The sequence below is a fragment of the Leucoraja erinacea genome, chromosome 3, assembly GCF_028641065.1.
Source record: "Leucoraja erinacea ecotype New England chromosome 3, Leri_hhj_1, whole genome shotgun sequence".
NCBI lineage: Eukaryota > Metazoa > Chordata > Chondrichthyes > Rajiformes > Rajidae > Leucoraja > Leucoraja erinaceus.
The window spans coordinates 37,097,923-37,115,650 of NC_073379.1; the positions used below are offsets into that span (position 1 = coordinate 37,097,923).

At 39.8% G+C, this 17,728-nt stretch overlaps 1 protein-coding gene across 2 annotated transcripts in view; it reads right to left on the reverse strand.

The window, feature by feature from the left end:
* The window catches only part of LOC129695456 (uncharacterized protein KIAA1958), a 96,433-nt gene that overhangs the window by 53,619 nt on the left and 25,086 nt on the right, over positions 1–17,728 (reverse strand). For both annotated transcript variants that reach the window (XM_055632431.1, XM_055632430.1), the window contains exon 2: positions 9,020–10,194. In XM_055632431.1, coding sequence (XP_055488406.1) covers positions 9,020–10,160 — 1,141 coding nt within the window. In that variant the 5' untranslated portion in view covers positions 10,161–10,194. The remainder of the gene's footprint in view (positions 1–9,019; positions 10,195–17,728) is intronic.

Below are 17,728 nucleotides of genomic sequence, written 5' to 3' on the forward strand. Positions count from 1 at the left end.
ATGCTTGACCTTTCAAATATGTTCCATAATGTTTGTAGCTGTCCAATCACGACAGACTAACATACACAAAAAGTGTTATGAATCACATTAACTTTAAAATATTAACAACTTAAATTGTGAATATGTCATATTAACATGTGGGACGAAAAGGTCCATTAATTAAAATCAAACCACAGTTTAAAACTAATATATTTTGGTGTGCTAAGTACACAACTTTAGGGTAGCATTGTTCCACAGAATGCTAATACAAAAGCAATGTGATATTGACTAATGTTATCTTGGCCAGAGGATTATATTATAAACTGAAGTAACTTGTTTGGCTTCAGTAAGAATCAATTGCACAGAACTTTCCACCAATACTTCACCTTCCATTGAATCACAATTTTTTCACTGAAATGTAATTTTGTCAAATTTCAATTATTCACATTCCAGTTCTTTACAAGAAAATAGAACATATACTGCTGGAACAGCCAAGGGAATAATCTTCACTGCAGAGCACTGTGCTTGAGTTGCACACCAAGCAGGTTTGGAAAGCTAAGGTTTTGCTGTTTAAAAATAAAATCTCAATCTTGCCTTTGGTTAAATCATTCTTTCTTTCTTTGATTATCACTTCTTTGTTCCCAGAAAGTTCACCGGCCAGTGGCCACAAATAACAACTCCACATTCACCAAGATGTCAAAAATCCTTACACCCAAGGAGATTGGAAAAATAGTAAAAGATACTACTGCAATATAGTGCTGGTACCAAAGTTAGAAAAATTATGAAGAGCTTGCTCCTGAACAATAGACCATAATCATAGCATGTTTGACAAAGTTCATTATCATGACCAGAGCTTTATTTTTCCCCCGTTTTTATAAAACGTAGAATGTGCCCTCCATTCATTCAAAACCTCAACTGCTCAGGACTGGAGCTTGCACTATTATGTACTGGTTTAATGTCATCTCTCCCTCTCACTTTCACACTTTAAAGGATAACATTCAGATTTTACTGGTAGTACAAGTATAATAATAAACATGCCATTTGATATTTATGCAAATTGTACCCTGAAAATATTCATATTCAAAAATGGCTGATTGTGTAGAGTGGATTGTGTAGAGTGGATTCCCTTGCCCATGGCCTCAAACTTACTGTAGATCTGCTCTACTTATATGTTAACCAATACTAACAACAAATGCTTCACACCACTATTATCTATAATTCAGTCCGGGTTTTTTATCATACCTACACCATTTATACTAACGCCTCCTGACACAAGCTGCCAGTCATGATGCAGACACAGTGATGCCAACAATGCGGTGTAACTTTATTATACGCCAGTAAACCTGATGGATATTTACTTTGAGTATGTGTCAGTTGCTCTACACTTACCTGGTCCAGATCTGAAGACTGATCTTGCTGGTAATGATCATCCAGAGTCAAGTGGTGAAGCATAGTGTGAAGCATGGGCATTATGAGATAGAATCAGGTCACATGGACCAGAACAAGGACTGAAAGTCTCTAATGGATGCCATTCCCACAGTTTTGCCATCTGTCAGAGCTTTATAATGTACCTGATATTACAAAACATCTTAATTAAAAAATAAATTAATATTTAAAAATTTGAAAATCCCTCTAGATCACTTAAAAACAAATCATTTTAAATTAGCATTAAAGTTAATTTAAAATAAACATGTTACTTTCTCAGTTATTTTTTGTCAACCGTTGCTTTTACTGAATTACCTTTAATCAACCCTTGTACATATTTTTGCTTTTTCAATCTAGACATACAATTATTTGGCTAAGCAGTTATGCATCACAAATGATCTTCTGTGACAGTGAAAGTGTTGAGCCGAATTAAAAATGTCACACAAAAGGAATATCCCATTAACAGCTCATATTGCTTATATTTTGCCTGCAATATTTTGGCACATTAAATATAGCACTAAAGATCTATCTTCAACAGTGAAAGTCACCGAAATGCACTGGGAATGTTTCCTGCTACTCTCTCCCTCTGATCACCAATGATGTTCTCAGGAAGTTATGCAAAATTAAGTCTTATTTATCACTGTTCTTGTAACTTAGTCGAGCACTCAATGGTGGTTCAGGGCAATCATCAGAAAGGGTGCACCCTCAATCACTACCCAATGATCACGCATACACCCTTCTTTCACACAGGTTACTGAATAAAGAACATAACTAATAGTTCTGGCTAATTCTTTATTCCATCATACAGAGGCCCTCATTGCCCACAAGCAAGTAACTGCACTGTCAGCACAGAGCAGTAGTTAAAACAACTTGGGAACCTTTTTCAAAGCAGATTGCAATTTGTTTATTCTGCCATGATTATCAGGAGGACAAAAAAGGCCCCATCCCACAGATACAAACAAATTGCTTATATTGTGCTGCACCCGAGGTATGTGCAGTGTATTTAATTTAGCTCATTCATTTCAGTAACTGAGTAGCTCAGTGCTTCTGGCTGAGTGCCCTCACTTTGTTCCTAGTTATTACACTATTGAAAGTGGACCACTGTTGTACTATACTAACAAATGAGTCCATTATAAACAATCATAACTGAGTAGTGAAAATGCAGTTCTTATGCCTTTAAAAATATTTTAAAGAAGATGCAAGATCATATGACTAGAGCTTGACACTTACTTCACATTTGGCTGGGATAAAATTTGTTAACAGAGATCAAATTGTTTAAATATAATGCCATTAATAAAGCATTTAATTGTTATCCCCCAGTGCAAGAAGCCATCTATGCCTGTCTGCAGAAAAACCAACAGAAGTTTCAGACATAAGTAAATAAGATTTCTGCCACAGTAGTTCCGGGCAAAAGAGAGTCCATCTTTCTTACCCTTAAGATTCAATAGCAATGTCATTACCCAGTCTCTTACAATCAACATCCTGCGTGTGAACTTTGGACCATTAATGTATATAGCATGGCTTCAAGAGCAGATCTGAGACCGAGAATCTTCAATAACCCATTCATGTCTGATACTCCAAACTCTTTAGATCATTTACACGGCACATGTCAGTAGCATAATGGAATAGACTTCTTGACTTGGGTGAATGCAGTTCCAACACTCCTATCTTGATATTTTTCAGGACACAGACGCCTGTTTGATTGGAACTACATCCACATGTGAACCAGTCATCAGTCTCTCCACCAATGATGCACAATGACTACAGTGTTTTTCAGTTGCAGAGTGTACTGCTATTACTAACTCAGGCTGCTCCAAAGGCTTCTCCAAAACCTGTGACCTTTAGCACCCCGTAGGACAAGGTAAATAAGTACAATGAATTGCAAGTCATAAGTCGTTCTGATTTGGAAATGCAATCACAGTTCCTTCACTATCAATGGATTTAAATCCTGCAATTCCCTGCTCAACAGCAGTGTGGTAACACCTTTGTTTGAAGGACAGGAGTTCAAACAAGCATCTGACCTTCACTTGGGCAGCTTACAATCCAGCAGTATGAATATTGATTTCTCCAACTTCAAGTAACCCATGCATTCCCTCTCTCTCCATCCCTTCCAAGTTGTACGAGCTTCAAAATCTTTTTGTTGAGTCTCATTGTCTGTAATTCATTTTTGCCTGCCCAGACCTAACAATGGCCTGTTTATTTTATCATCGTTACTTTTTTTACATATCTTTCATGCATTTGTTCTATATCTCTCTATATCACCGTCTATATCTCTCATTTCTTTCCCCTGACTTTCAGTCTGAAGAAGAGTCTCAACCCGAAATATCAGCCATTCATTTTCTCAAGAATTACTCCAGAGTAACCCGCTGAATTACTCCAGCTTTTTGTGTATATCTTGGGTTTCTAAAAATCTGAAGTTTTAGAAATAACTTTCTTTTCCAAAAGTGAAAATATATGTTTTGTGTGTATATATTATGTGATTGCTGTATGATGTGTATTTTATATTCTGAGAGGTGGTCTCTGGGAATTAGTTTTATATTTCTGTGGTTTTACTTCATTGAAATAAAATGATTGAGCAAAGATGCTAAAGAAAACCACAGAGGGAAAAAGGGTTGTAAAGGGGGCCAGAAAAGGGGAAATCATGTGACTATACATGTTGTCATCACTGGAAAGGATTTAGTTGATTGGTTAATGCAAATAAGCTAAATGTATGGTAAACCATAATGATTGGTTAATAGTTTACCACTCCTTCTGTATCATAATTGTCTAATACCTATATAATGTGTTACGTTTGTACCAAAGTAGTAGTTCTTTCGACCTGCCCCAGAGTTTCTAGCTCTGTGTTGGAAGGTTTAAAGAATTATCCAGCACTGTCAGAATAAAGAATTGATTTTAGCAGCAATGGTTTGAATCAAGTTTTCTTGAATTGGACTGACAAAATAACTTAGTTTAACAGTAGTATAATAAAAGGAAGTGTCTCTTCTTCCCCCCCCCCCCCCCCCCCCCCCCCAAATTAAAAACGGGAGCAAAAAATTAAGCTCAGTTTTTCTTTGACCGACTCATTCAACTGCCAACAAGCTTGAAGTTGTGTCATCAGTTTGCAGGCTACCAAACAGATGCATCGCAGCAATGAAGAAACACTTTGAGTTTACTAAACCGAAGTACTGCAGGAAAAAAACATTTTTGAATATTTTATGCACAAGTTAATGAGGTACACACTCCCTATTTGAAACAGTACCGATCTCAGCTCAAGGGCAAACACACACACATTTTTACTTTCTATACAATTTTATATGTTCCTACATTTGTAGCACATGTCATGGTTAAAAATTGTGCATTTTCAGCACATCTTGTTCTCCATATCAACATATCATTTAATACAGGAGTCCAGTCTGTCAAGCTCACGTGATAGCTGATTGTAAATAATATTCTACTAATCACACTAAACTGCTCTTTCCTCGTGGTCCAAACATTTGTCCTTTCTAAGTACATATCCAATTACCTTTTGAACAAGTATACATATTTTCAAGTCAGAGGGAAATCAAGCTAGCGTGTAGAACTGATGGGGCTCGTCACATTTATCGTGATAGATTGATTAGTCCACTGAGAATCTCAACCATGACCAGTACAAAATCAAACAACACTAAAGATAACCAAATAGTTTAAAACATGATTGCTGAAATAATGTTTGTTAAAAAGTCCTTTATAAAAATGAATTTCAATTTATCCAAGTGAACAAATGGATATAGGAGCAGCACAAAACACTCGCTAACGCGGCACACGGGTGAAGATGTTGCCAAGAAAGAATGCAACATCACTTACAAGAGAAAGCACTGCAAACAGTAGATTTCCAGTCACCTGCAATTCCAGAGCACAACGTGAGTTAGCTCTTTAGGAATGCAGAATGTTATGCTAAACCACTCAGAAATGACTGGGCAATCAACACCCAAATTACAACAAAAAAAATGTTTAAACTATCAATCTTTAAGATGTTTGCATACGTTCATAAATGACACCATTCTCACTCACTGAAATGTCACCAATAGCCCATTTGGTACTTTTAATTAGTGCAATCCTAGTTGCTAGACTAACTCTGATAGCCACAAGCTAAAACAATTGTACTAGTAGAGTCTAATGTAATGCAGAAGAAACTTTACTCATATGCTTTAGATAGTATTCACAAATCACCCCTCTTGTTTTTCGCCATTATTTTGGCAAAACCACTGCAAGTTTCTCAAGTTTGTGGACGATACAACCCTGATTGGACTGATCTAGGATGGGGAGGAATCTGCCTACAGACAGGAAGTGACACAGCTGGCGCCCTGGTGCCTTCATAACAACCTGGAACTCAATGCTCTTAAGACAGTGGAATTGATAGTAGACTTTAGGAGAGCTCCCCCTCCCCTCACCGCACTCACCATCAACAACACCACATTCACATCTGTGGAGTCTGTTACGAGCCTTGGAACCATCATCTCCAAGGACCTGAAATGGGGGGGGCACCATCGACTCCAGTCAAAAAGGCCCAACAGAGGATGTACTTCCTGCTGCAGCTGAGGAAACACAATCTGCCACAGGCAATGATGGTCCAATTCATTGCCAATGTAGAGTCTGTCCTCACCTTCTCCATCATAGTCTGATTTGGCCCAGCCACCAAGCATGACATTCAGAGGCTGCAGCAAATTGTCCAAACAGCTGAGTTGGCTGCAACCTTCCCCCCATTGACGAACTGTACACTGCAAGGGCCAGGAAGCGAGCGGGTAAGGTCATCTCTGACCCCTCTCACCCTGGCCACAAACTCTTTGAATCACTTCCCTCTGGAATGTGATTCCGGACAGTCAAAGCCACCACAGCCAGACATAAAAACATCTTTTTTCCCCATGAGAGTAGCTCTACTCAATAACCAAAATGCTGTAGCCTCATTTTGCTCTGGTATTTTATTTCATTTACATGTTTAAACTGTAATGCTTTATTATTAATGTTTAATGTTTTATGTGTCATTCGTAATTGTTATTGTTATAGAATATCGTGTTGTTGCTTGCGAGCGGAGCACCAAAGCAAATTCCTTTTATGTGTACATACTTGGCTAATAAACGTATTCATTTATTCATTAATTCATTCAATCATTCATTCAATACGATTTTCATCTAAATCCCCTCCTGCATCCTCTATAGGGTACAGAACATTTTGCATTAAGACCTATTGTGTACCAAATTTGATAGCAAATAGGAGTTTAACAAACTGTCATATACCTGTGCGACATAACACCTATTTACATATTAGGACAAACTAATATTGACATTTGGTGATAAAGCACAACAATAATTAATGTAAAATTTCTGAAGAAACTGGGCTAGAATATACCTACATTATATATTGGGTACAATATACAGAATGAAAACCACTACTATATACTGTACTGGAAATACAATACTGCTGGAAAAAGAGCAATATATATGAACACTGATGATCCTCTCCATTCCATTTGTCACTTAACTACACTAGCGGGTAAATTTACAGTAGCCAATTAATCCTCCAGTATTTTTGGGGTGTGGGGGTAACTATAGCAGCCTGGAGAAACATATGCAATCATAGGGAGAACGTGCAAATGCCATAAGGTCAGGATTGGAACTGTGTCCCTAGATCTGTGAGGCGAGAGACGCAGAAGAGCCACTTTTACTTGTGCAGGATTCCAAACTAAAAGACAATCACTAATCAATACTTGAAGGAAATTCTCCAGTGAAAATGTCAAAGTTGCTGACACAGCTTTTGGGTTGAGCTTTTTTGTATTTACAAGTAGCTACACAGTGTGAGAAGAATGGGCAGCGTTGTGGCACAGCTGGTAGCACTGTTGCCTCAAAGCATCAGAGACCCAGGTTTGATCCTGACCCCTGGTACTGTATTTGTGGAGTTTGCATGTTTTCCCTGTGACAGATTGGCCTTCCTCTGGATGCTCTGGTTTCCTCCCACATCCCAAAGACAGTGCAGTTTTGTTGGTTAACTGGCCACTAGTGTGTAGGGAGTAGATAAGGTAGTGGGATAACATAAAATGATTGTGAACATGTGATCGGTGTGGACACGGTGGACGAAGGGCATGTTTCCATTTTTTTTTTAAACACCAAACTAAAGCAAACAAAGGGTACATCAGTGGAATTAATAAAACAATATACAAATAATGCTATAAGCCTGATGTATTCAAAAACATATTTTGGTATTATAAATAAAATCTAATAACAATCTTAGAGAGATGCAGGCAGAGCAATAAGATGTCAACAGTGCATACTGTGTGCTGTATCATGTCAATGTCAAATTTACTGGAGCATGAAAGACTCACAAAGAGAGTTGCAATCTTGGCTTTCACTCTTAAAATCTCTTGGAGGCTGATTGTTTGAGATCCAGTGTGAGGAGCAAATAACACATGTTATTAGAAAGCTGCTTGGCACCGAAACAGTGCTTCCTAAGCAAGACATATATAAATGCTTCAAAACGGCAATAAAGATGTAAATACTGCACCCACATACTTTGTATTCATGCCTGGCACAGCTAAGAAGTACCCTCCTATCTCTAGAAAGAGCAAAACATCTACCAGCTACAAAAATGTTTTATTAGCCAAACCTAGAACCATCAATTCATATAATTGCATTGAACAGCACCCGAAAGTCACTTTTGCTGATAGTCGTAAGCTACAATAGATGAGTTTGTTGAAAGTTTACCAAAACACAACTGGTAGTGTTTTGGACAGCATGAACCAAAAGTAGTCTCGTTGTATAACCCTCAGCATTTGAAGAAAATAAATGGATGTGCTGTTTCTCGAGTTACAATGATAAACAATTATTCACAGAGATGAAAGAACTCAAGTTGAGCAGACAGGAATCTACTGTTAATCTGTAACTGAAATGGTATTCCAAAAGCGTGAAAAATGAATTCAATGAAGCGAAATATAGTTCATAAAAACAACAACCTGTTTGGTGATATTTTCTACACTACTTGGAGACTTGGAGAGAAATTGTTTTTTAGACACAGGCATTCAATTCTATTGCCCAACACAACACCGATTTGTAAAACTGGAAAAAAAAAGCAAAATTAGTCTTTAAAAAATGAAATTGGACTTCAGAGCAATCCTGTTTGGTTTTAATACATTAAAATGGTTTATTTTCCTGCAATCTAAACAAGTGGTCTAATAAAGTACATTGCCAGACTATTAGGAATGGAGCCAAACATCCCATGTTCTTTTTTGATCCTTTCTTTTCATCCCTCATGCATTCCCATGAGCCACCCCAGAAATTATTTTCGCTATTTAAAATGTTCAAAGCTTCAAATTATCATCTAATGTTTAAAAGGTATTTATCAGGTAACAAGAAGATTTTGAGTCAGCTTTGCTGTTAGGGAAGACATTACATACAAGGGAGGGGTATGAACAAGTCTTGCCTGGATTTTGGAAGAAGATTCTGTCTGCACTGCCTTTAACTAAGAAATTAATAAATTTGATTACCAGATGTTGGAAAATCTTCAAATTGAAATTACCTCTCCTATTGTATTTACAGTTCAGAAACACAAATAGCAGGGCCAAAGTTTAAAACAAGCGTTGCAACAATTGAGCTTGACACATTCTTACCTGCTGCTGATGATTGTGCACTGGCATCTTTCGCCAGAGACTGAAGCAAACTTGACTGTTGCTGACTGGAGCTGACTTCAGGTTCGGCACTGATGGATGGAGATAACGAAACTTCGCTGGATGCTCCGGTCTTTACCATCTGTATCCCTGTGTCTTCAGAAGCATTGTGCTCCTCTTGGCCGGGAAGCTGGAGAGCTGACAATGGAATATTGATTTGCTGGTTTCCTCCTGAAGTGCTGACTGGCATTTGAAGAACTAACTGCTGCCCAGTACCTTGACTGTCATTCAGCTTCTTATGTGAGCTTGCGCAACTCTTTACAGACTTGGGACCCATTGTCCTTGCGATGTTTGTTGGAATAATAGAAATAGCTTTAGAGTCAGTCCTTTCAGGCATATGACTAGCAGGAAGGAGGGCTGAAGATTTGGTCGGCCCCAAAAAGGATGCAGGACCAGATTTTGGCTTGGATCTCACCGTAACAGGTGAACTCTCATTGTCTAGAGTTATTTCTGCATTTGTCACAATGTAATAGTCTTCAGGACCCTCTTGCTTAATCTTTTTAACAATAACTTCATTATTGTTTTCAAGAACAAGGTGATTTGGGGTGTCCAGTGCAAGAGAAGGCCCTACTTCACGCCTCTTCAGTATATTCTTTTGCAGCCGAGATTCATAGTCACTGTCTTCATCGGTTGCTGAAGATTCGCATGCCATGTGAAATAAATCACCATCATCATACTCTTCCACATTTTCATCAACCTCCGAATGTTCACTATATGAAAAGTCACAGGAATCTCTATTCCTGGGACACTCGACCTTTCCTTTTGAGCACCTATTAAGGTATTTCTCTGACGGGCTTTGTTGAACCTCCGATGACATTGCAATAATGCTGGGGCTATCCGAGTTAAAGCTTCTATTGTCCTGAAAGCACACTCTGTCCTGGGAGCCTGTCCTGCAGGTCACAGCCAGTGGCCAGTGATATGCATGACCAGCCCCACAGCCCCACATTGCAGTAAGGTTTCCATGGGCCCCTTCAGTCAACAAGTGCTTCAGGTTTGGAATGAGACTGCAGATTGTTCCATGACTGTGAGCCCAGCTAACCAGTTTGGACAAGTTTTCTGAAGACGTGTGAAGACAGTCCTCCATCTTGTTGCGCTCTCAATCTTCAGTAGTCAGTGTTCTGGAAGATGAAACGGGGAAAGAAAAATATCAGACTGGGCTGCTGCAGTCACAACTTCACGACTCAAAGGGCATACTAATAAGCTGCAGCAGACTAGGTTTCAAGAGCTCATGTTAAAATTATAAACAGATTAGTAATTCAACTATCACAGGTCAATTTTGAGTTAATTATATCAGAACCAGATAGATGTAGACTAACACTTCAAACATAGACAAGAAATCACACCATTTGTACCTATATATACATTTGTGATCCTCAGAAATGTATTCCATTACACAATAGCATTTAATTCTCTTTAATTAAGACAGCTTAGTTCAATCACTCAAACCTGTACTCACTTACGACTGTAGCCCTGTCCATTCAGTCAGGAAGCAGCACTGAAACGCTATTTTTGATCAGGGAATTATATTTCAAGCTGAATAGATTCACAATTCCCATCTGTAAACTGGTCATTCCAAGATATAAATGATCTTCAGTACTGTACTTTTTGTTGAGGTTTGGGTGAAGATGCTACCAGTGTTCTGCTGACCACTGTTCAACCATCCTTCACAATATTGGAGTTTGATCTTTTGGAAACAATCCTAAATCACTGTACTTTCAAAGCAGCAAAAAGGGGAAAGTTCAAAACAAATCAGTCACACCAGCAGTGAACTAACATAAAAAGAGCACTCAACGCAAGAACTTTACCATTGCCACAAGTCACTGAGTGATTCACTCTTAAAGTACTCAGTGGACTCAGTTCTGCTTCTAGAAAATCATCAATCTGACCAAAAACTGGAAAACCTTGAAATTTACCAACAGCAGTAATGGTAAACCATAACCCAGCAGATTACAATTGTTTAAAATGACTAATGATCACCGCCAGTGATTAAAGACCAACTAGGCTTGTGCAATCAATGCTGGATTAGAGAGTGATGCCCACATTAAATAAATGGAGTCAAGACCATTTACAGCATTTTGTAGACCTGTTCTACACATCGGTCTGAAATGATCAGATTTAAAAATAAAATGCCCATTCTTACTGTTCCCCCACCTCTATGCAACTTTGCATTCCCATTTATACCTGGGAAAATAGAATTCCTGTGGGAATACACCATGAATATTATATCCACCATGAATATTATGTCTTGAGTAAATCCCTCAGAGAAGGCATGGGATCTGGGCTCGCAGTTTTGTTTACCGAGTAATCAATATCACTTGAGATGGTTCAGAGGAGATTTACTGTAGCCCAAAGTGGAAAGCTATAGCCATAGAAGAAGATTAGATAAACAGAGAAGGCCTAGGAAAGATTTAACTAATATAAAATTTAGTGGCTAAGATAAATAGAAAGGACATATTCTCCTTATTAGGGAGGTCAAAGACAAGGGGCATGGACTTAGGGTAATTAGTAGAAAGATTAAAGAGGAGTTAGAGAAGGAACAACTTTTTTTTCCCAAAAAAATGATGGGGGTCTGTAACTCATCACCGAAATGGCGAATAGAGGCAGAATTCCTTGACACATTATATTGCCTAGGTATGTATGTACATGAGGAGACCAGGCCTGTCGGTCTACAGACTTTGGTGCTGAAGGCAGGTTTAAGTTGGATAGAACTTTTTATTCCACCAGAACTGACGCAATGGGCTGAATAGTCCCTTAACATCCAGTCTAAATGAAGGGTCTAATCAACTGTCCATTTCCCTCCGCAGATATTGCCTGACCCATTGAGTTCCATGATCAGTTTGATTTTATAGATCCCAACATCTGTGGTCTTTTGGATTCTTAATATGTTATAATCTTCCATGATTTTAGGATTAAATGAATAGATATATTAGTTGTTAAAATGTGGTTTTATTTTTATCTTTTAAGATGACTGATTTTGTCAAAGGTACAAATTAAATGACAATGCAACTAGTTATGATCAACATAAGCAGACGACTTGAATTACCATTTTTTCTGTTCCCTCACTCCCATATAAATTCTCAATCCCTTTTTCACTCGGGGAGTATGGGTTCGTGCTATAATACACCATCACATCTTACATTTGCTTGCAGAAACTCATTAAATGTGTATTAGGTTACTATTATTAAGCAGAATGAGAATTTGATATTTCTCAAAATACAAGTACCACAAACGTGCTACATACGCATAACTCCGAATTGGCCCCGACGGAACCGTGCCACCAAGAGCGAAGTGGAACTGCGAGAACATGGGGAGACCCCATGTGGAGGGGGGGGGGGGGGGGGGGGGGGGGTTGCTGCCATGTGCTGCGGCAGGCAGTAGATAGGATTGTTCGGTATTGTTCGGCATCAACACGTGGCGTCACCTGTGTACTGCCTCGGTTATACATATGTGACATATGATGAAAGAATGGGTCGACTGAGCTTATATTCACTGGAATTTAGAAGGAGAGGGGATCTTATAGAAACATATAAAGTGCTTAAGGGATTGGACAGGTGAGATACAGGAAAAACGATCCCGATGTTGGGGGATTCCAGAACCAGGGGTTACAGTTTAAGAATAAGGGGTAGGCCATTTAAGACTAAGATGAGGAAAAATGTTTTCACCCAGAGTTGTGAATCTGTGGAATTCTCTGCACAGAAGGCAATGGAGGCCAGTTCACTGGATGTTTTCAAGAAGGTAATTTTAGTTCTTAGCGGTAACAGAATTAAGGGATATGGGGAAAAAGCAGGAAAGGGGTTCTGATTTTGGATGATCAGCCATGATCATATGGAATGGTCGTGCTGCTTCAAAGGGCTGAATGGACAACTCCTGCACCTATTTTCTATGTTTCTATGTATGGAACACAAAGCTTTTCAAATATTCATCTCAACCATCAGTAAAATCAGATTATAGTAAAACAACAATTCCCAATCCGACTATTCAGAAATTCAAGTGGTTTGACATTCTACCCAGGTGATGTTTGCCATGCGTCTGTGCACCTCACCAGGACACCAGTTCATATACTCCCTTCTAACTCAATTGGTTTCACAGAAACATTTATTATAATGCTGTGCAATATCTAAAAAAAGCTGAATTAAATGTGTGTTGAACATTTAGTAGGAATAAAATCTGCTAATCCAGCACCAAATTCTTGACCATGACAGATCATTGCAGTTTTGCTGTGCTTGGTCATCAGTTTCTCTGCTTTGTAAGGGTATTTCCTGTGCCCTGATTAGCTGCTCAGTTCCTCTCAAGAAATAGCATTAAAGCAATTTGGGATATCCAGATCTACAGGAAAATCCAACAAAAATGTAGGATCTACACCTGGTATAACCATTCAATCTCACGAGAAACAAACGTCATCAATTAATGAGTTGCATTCATCAGGCCATAAACCAATTGGTTAACTAACACACAGTAAGGCGTCTAATGGCTGTTCAATAAGGGTCAGTCTCCGATAGCTGGACATTAAAAATCGGGACAGCTTTCCTGCTCGAAGTACACAAATCCTCAGCTAAAATAAATTCAAGCAGTGTTCAGTTAAGGATGTGAACCTCCATCTTTACAGCTGCCTTTCAACATGTTTATTTCCACCCATTACTATACATACATAATTAATTTTGCCATTAAAAGCAGTGGAGCGAAAATCCAATTACAGCAACCTGCAGAATACTGAAATCACACTGTTTCCTTCAGTGTAGTGAATTTTTCCATTACACAAATTGTGTGGGCCACGAGTTCTGTATCTGTTCAGATGAAAATGCTTTGATACTTTGTGTTTATGATAGGACAGTTTGTAAATAAAAGTAGGGATGTTTATTTGAGAAATATTCCAAACATTACCATTTGTTGCTGAATAAACGTCAGTTTCTTAATTGCTGGGGATGGACTACAGAAAACAATGAATGAAAATAGTAGTTGCTGTTGCTACTTGTGCCTGCCCCCCATAAAATTGGTTCTTCCCAAATAACAAAAAATAAAAGAAAACGAATTAGAAATGAAGCCTACAGGAAATTTTAATTTTCTTTGCACCAAATAGCAATAAAAGAGCTAAAAATATTTCCTGAGAAGGATACAAATCTTACATACAAAAATTACAAATTGATTAATATTCCTCAAAAAATGTTCTCTTGGCAACCAAAGAGGAACATTATTAACGTAGGAAGGAACTGCAGAGGCTGGTTTAAACTGAAGACAGACACAAAAAGCTGGAGTAACTCAGCAGGTCAGACAGCATCTCTGGAGAAAAGGAATGGGTGACGTTTCGGGTCAAGACACTTCTTCATTATTAGCATTGAATAAATTGATCATCACATTTCTATCAAGTGACACCATCCTAGCATCTTAAATCCAGCCTGTTGCAGGATTTATTTAGATGGCCAATTGTATCTCCATATAGAAACACAAGGAACTGCAGATACCAGTTATCAAAAAAGCCAGAAGTAACCAACCAGTCCTTTTAAAAAATCTCCATTCATACTAGTTTCATAATTCTCAAAACCCTGAATATAAAAAACACAGCGTCAGTTTCTTGTAGGAAAGGCTATCAAGATTTCCAAAACCTTTTGTGCAAAGAGGTATTTCCTGCAATCATCCCACAACATTTTAGCTTTTTAATCTTAAGACTATGCCCGCTTGTCGAGCTTCTCAGGAAATAGTTACTTTTAAGCAATTCATAAATATGAATATCTTAAATAGCACAAATTGATAACAGCACTCAAAAGGAATTAAAAATATCAATTGAATGCTGCTCACCTTGAGTCTAGTGTTAGCTATTTATTTTATACTAGACGAAGGGGGACCCTGCGGTTGCAAGAGGGGGGGGGGGGAGGGGGGGGGGGGGGGGGGGGCGGGGGCCTTCGGCGTCACACACATTAACCACCCCACCCACACACACACACACACACACACGTACGAGGGGGGGAGGTCGTGGAGTGGGTGGGTGGGCATGGGCCCCGAGTGCGAGTGCGAACAGTTAAGGCCGCTGCCGCAATGTTCTAGAAGCCGAGCCAAAGCACGAGCTGACTTATTTTGTGGGAGTCCAGCTGCGGGTGGCATGGTGCGAGCGTACTTAGTGTTTAGCCATTTGGGCTGGGCGCTGGGCGCGGAGAGGGGCGTGATTTCACAAACGAAAGCAGGTGTCCTCGGGATCTGAAGAACCTGCTCGTTCTTTCTGCGCCTTTTAAAGAGCGCAATGTTCTAGAAGCCGAGCCAAAGCACGAGGGGGGGGGGGGGGTGACTTAACTCGTGCAAAACAGCAGATGTTTAATCCAGAGCCAAAAGAAAGCAGGTGTCCTCGGGGATCTGAAGAACCTGCTCGGGGGGGGGGGGGGGGGGGGGGGGGGGGGGGGGGGGGGGGGGGGGGGACACAGAGAAACAATAAAATTCAATGCTATGGAAAAAAAAAACCATGACTTTAATCCACAGCGTGGGGCGGGGCCAGGAGGCAGGTGGGGGGGGGGGGGGGGGGGGGGGGGGGGGGGCAGGAGGCACGTGGGCCTTGATTGGTGGGCATTGTGACATCAGCAGCTGGCAAACGGCGATTATTTTTAAAAAGTGAGTTTTGTGAACAATTTTATTCAAAATCGGGGGAAATAAGTTACCAAATTTAGAGGCGTGAATTTCTGAAATCATAAGGTAAATCCCTACCGAAATATATAAAAATCTTCCGTTTTTTGTGTCTGGTTTTCGAGGAGATACGTTTCAAAGGCAAAATGACACACACACTCACACACAGTTTTAAAGGTATACTAGACCAAGTGCAGACCCGTTGGGTCTGTTCCCGCAATACGTTGTTGCAAGGGGGGGGGGGTGGCCTGACGACATGGCGCAACGTCACGCGCTAGGCGTACGCCTTCAAGACGCTGCATACAACGTCAAGACGCTGCGTACGACATCAAGCCGCTGCGTACGCCCTCAATGCGCCTGCGTGATGACGCACGGGATTTTCAGAGAGTGCAAGCCAGCGAGGACGGCGAAAAGCAGTGGGGGGAGCCAGTGTTACAGAGCTGGCCGAGGGGGGGGGAGTGGAGGAAGTAAAATCGCCCACGACATTAGAAAAATGTCGCCATTTTTGGAGGAGAGCCGGGCGGCAGCAGCAGTTATGGAGGCAAAAAAATGAGTGAGTGAGAGGGGGGGAGAAGGATTTTATTAAAAATGTGTACAGAAAAAATGACGAGATTTGATGAGGAGTGGATGAGCGAATGTAAAAGTGAAATCGCTAGCAAAATGGTAAAAATCTCAGCGTTTTTGTGTGTGGTTTTGGTGGAGTAACGAATCAAAGGGCAAAAAAATGACAAAGGGCAAAAAAATGATACACACACACACACACTTTTAAAAGTAAACTAGACCAAGTGCAGACCTGTTGGGTCTGTTCCCCAAAGTGTGGTTGCGGGGGAGGGGGTGGCATGCGGCATCACACAAACTAACTACCCCCCGCACACACGCTAACTACCCCCCTTGATATTATATGAATATTATTAATTCACTCCTTTTACCCCATAACCGCCCTATCCACTGACGCATAGCCCCTAACTCGTAGGCGAGTATATAGATAGATGTGATATGATAACAATGTAATGTAGGATGTCATCAATAGCAATTAAGTCTTTAATTAGTGTTTTTCATTTCCGTATCAAAACGAACATTTGTCAAACAAATTTGGACCTAATTCTCTTTCTATAGATTTGGTCCAAATTTAGAACCACAGACATAACCAAGTGACCAAAACTTTGATTTAGTTTAGTTTAGTTTAGATTAGTTTACAGGTACAGTGTGGAAACAGGGCCTTCAGCCCAGCGAGTCCATGCCAACCAGCAAACCCATACTTTAACAAATTCCTACACACACTAGGGACAATTTACTATTATACCAAGCCAATTAGCCTACAAACATATATATCTTTGGAGTGTGGGAGGAAACCAGAGCTCCCCGGAGAAAATCCATGCAGGTCACGGGAAGAACGTAAAACTCCCTACAGTCAAGCACCGTCAATTCAGGATCGAACCTGGGTCTCTGGCAAGAACCTTGTATTCTAGTTTGATTGTTTTTGTAAGAGATAATGGAGGCCCAATATTCTCTTGCAGCAATTAGCGTAAATCAGTGGTGACAGTTATATGACCTTTGTAACTTTATAACACCCCCAGCTGAGATGACTAAGAGAGATAAAGGAGGCCTAAGGTAGGAAAGTAAATATTGGGTTCTGCTAGCTTAACACTTAGCGTAAATCAATTGTGACAATTATATGACCTTTGTAACTCTGTATCAAGCTAAGAGAAATAAGGGGCCCAAGAAAGGGGAAGCCATGTGGTTTAAACAATGGTGGATTACGGAATGGAAAATCACTGGGGAAAGAGGAGAAAAGTAAATGCAAATGTTTGGTTATTGCTGAGGGAATGTTTGCAAGTGATTGGTTATCGATAAGGGAATGTCTGCAAGTGATTGGGTATGGAAATGCACCAGGGGTTCTTGGTTCTTGGTTTCTTGGTCCTCCAAAATATTTCAAATGGAATTTAAACTGGAGGTGATGGAGGGAGGACAGGCCAGAAAGGGTTATTGGGAAGAAAGAGCTACTTTAAATTTAGTTGCATCTGGTTGGGTAACTATAGTGGGGTG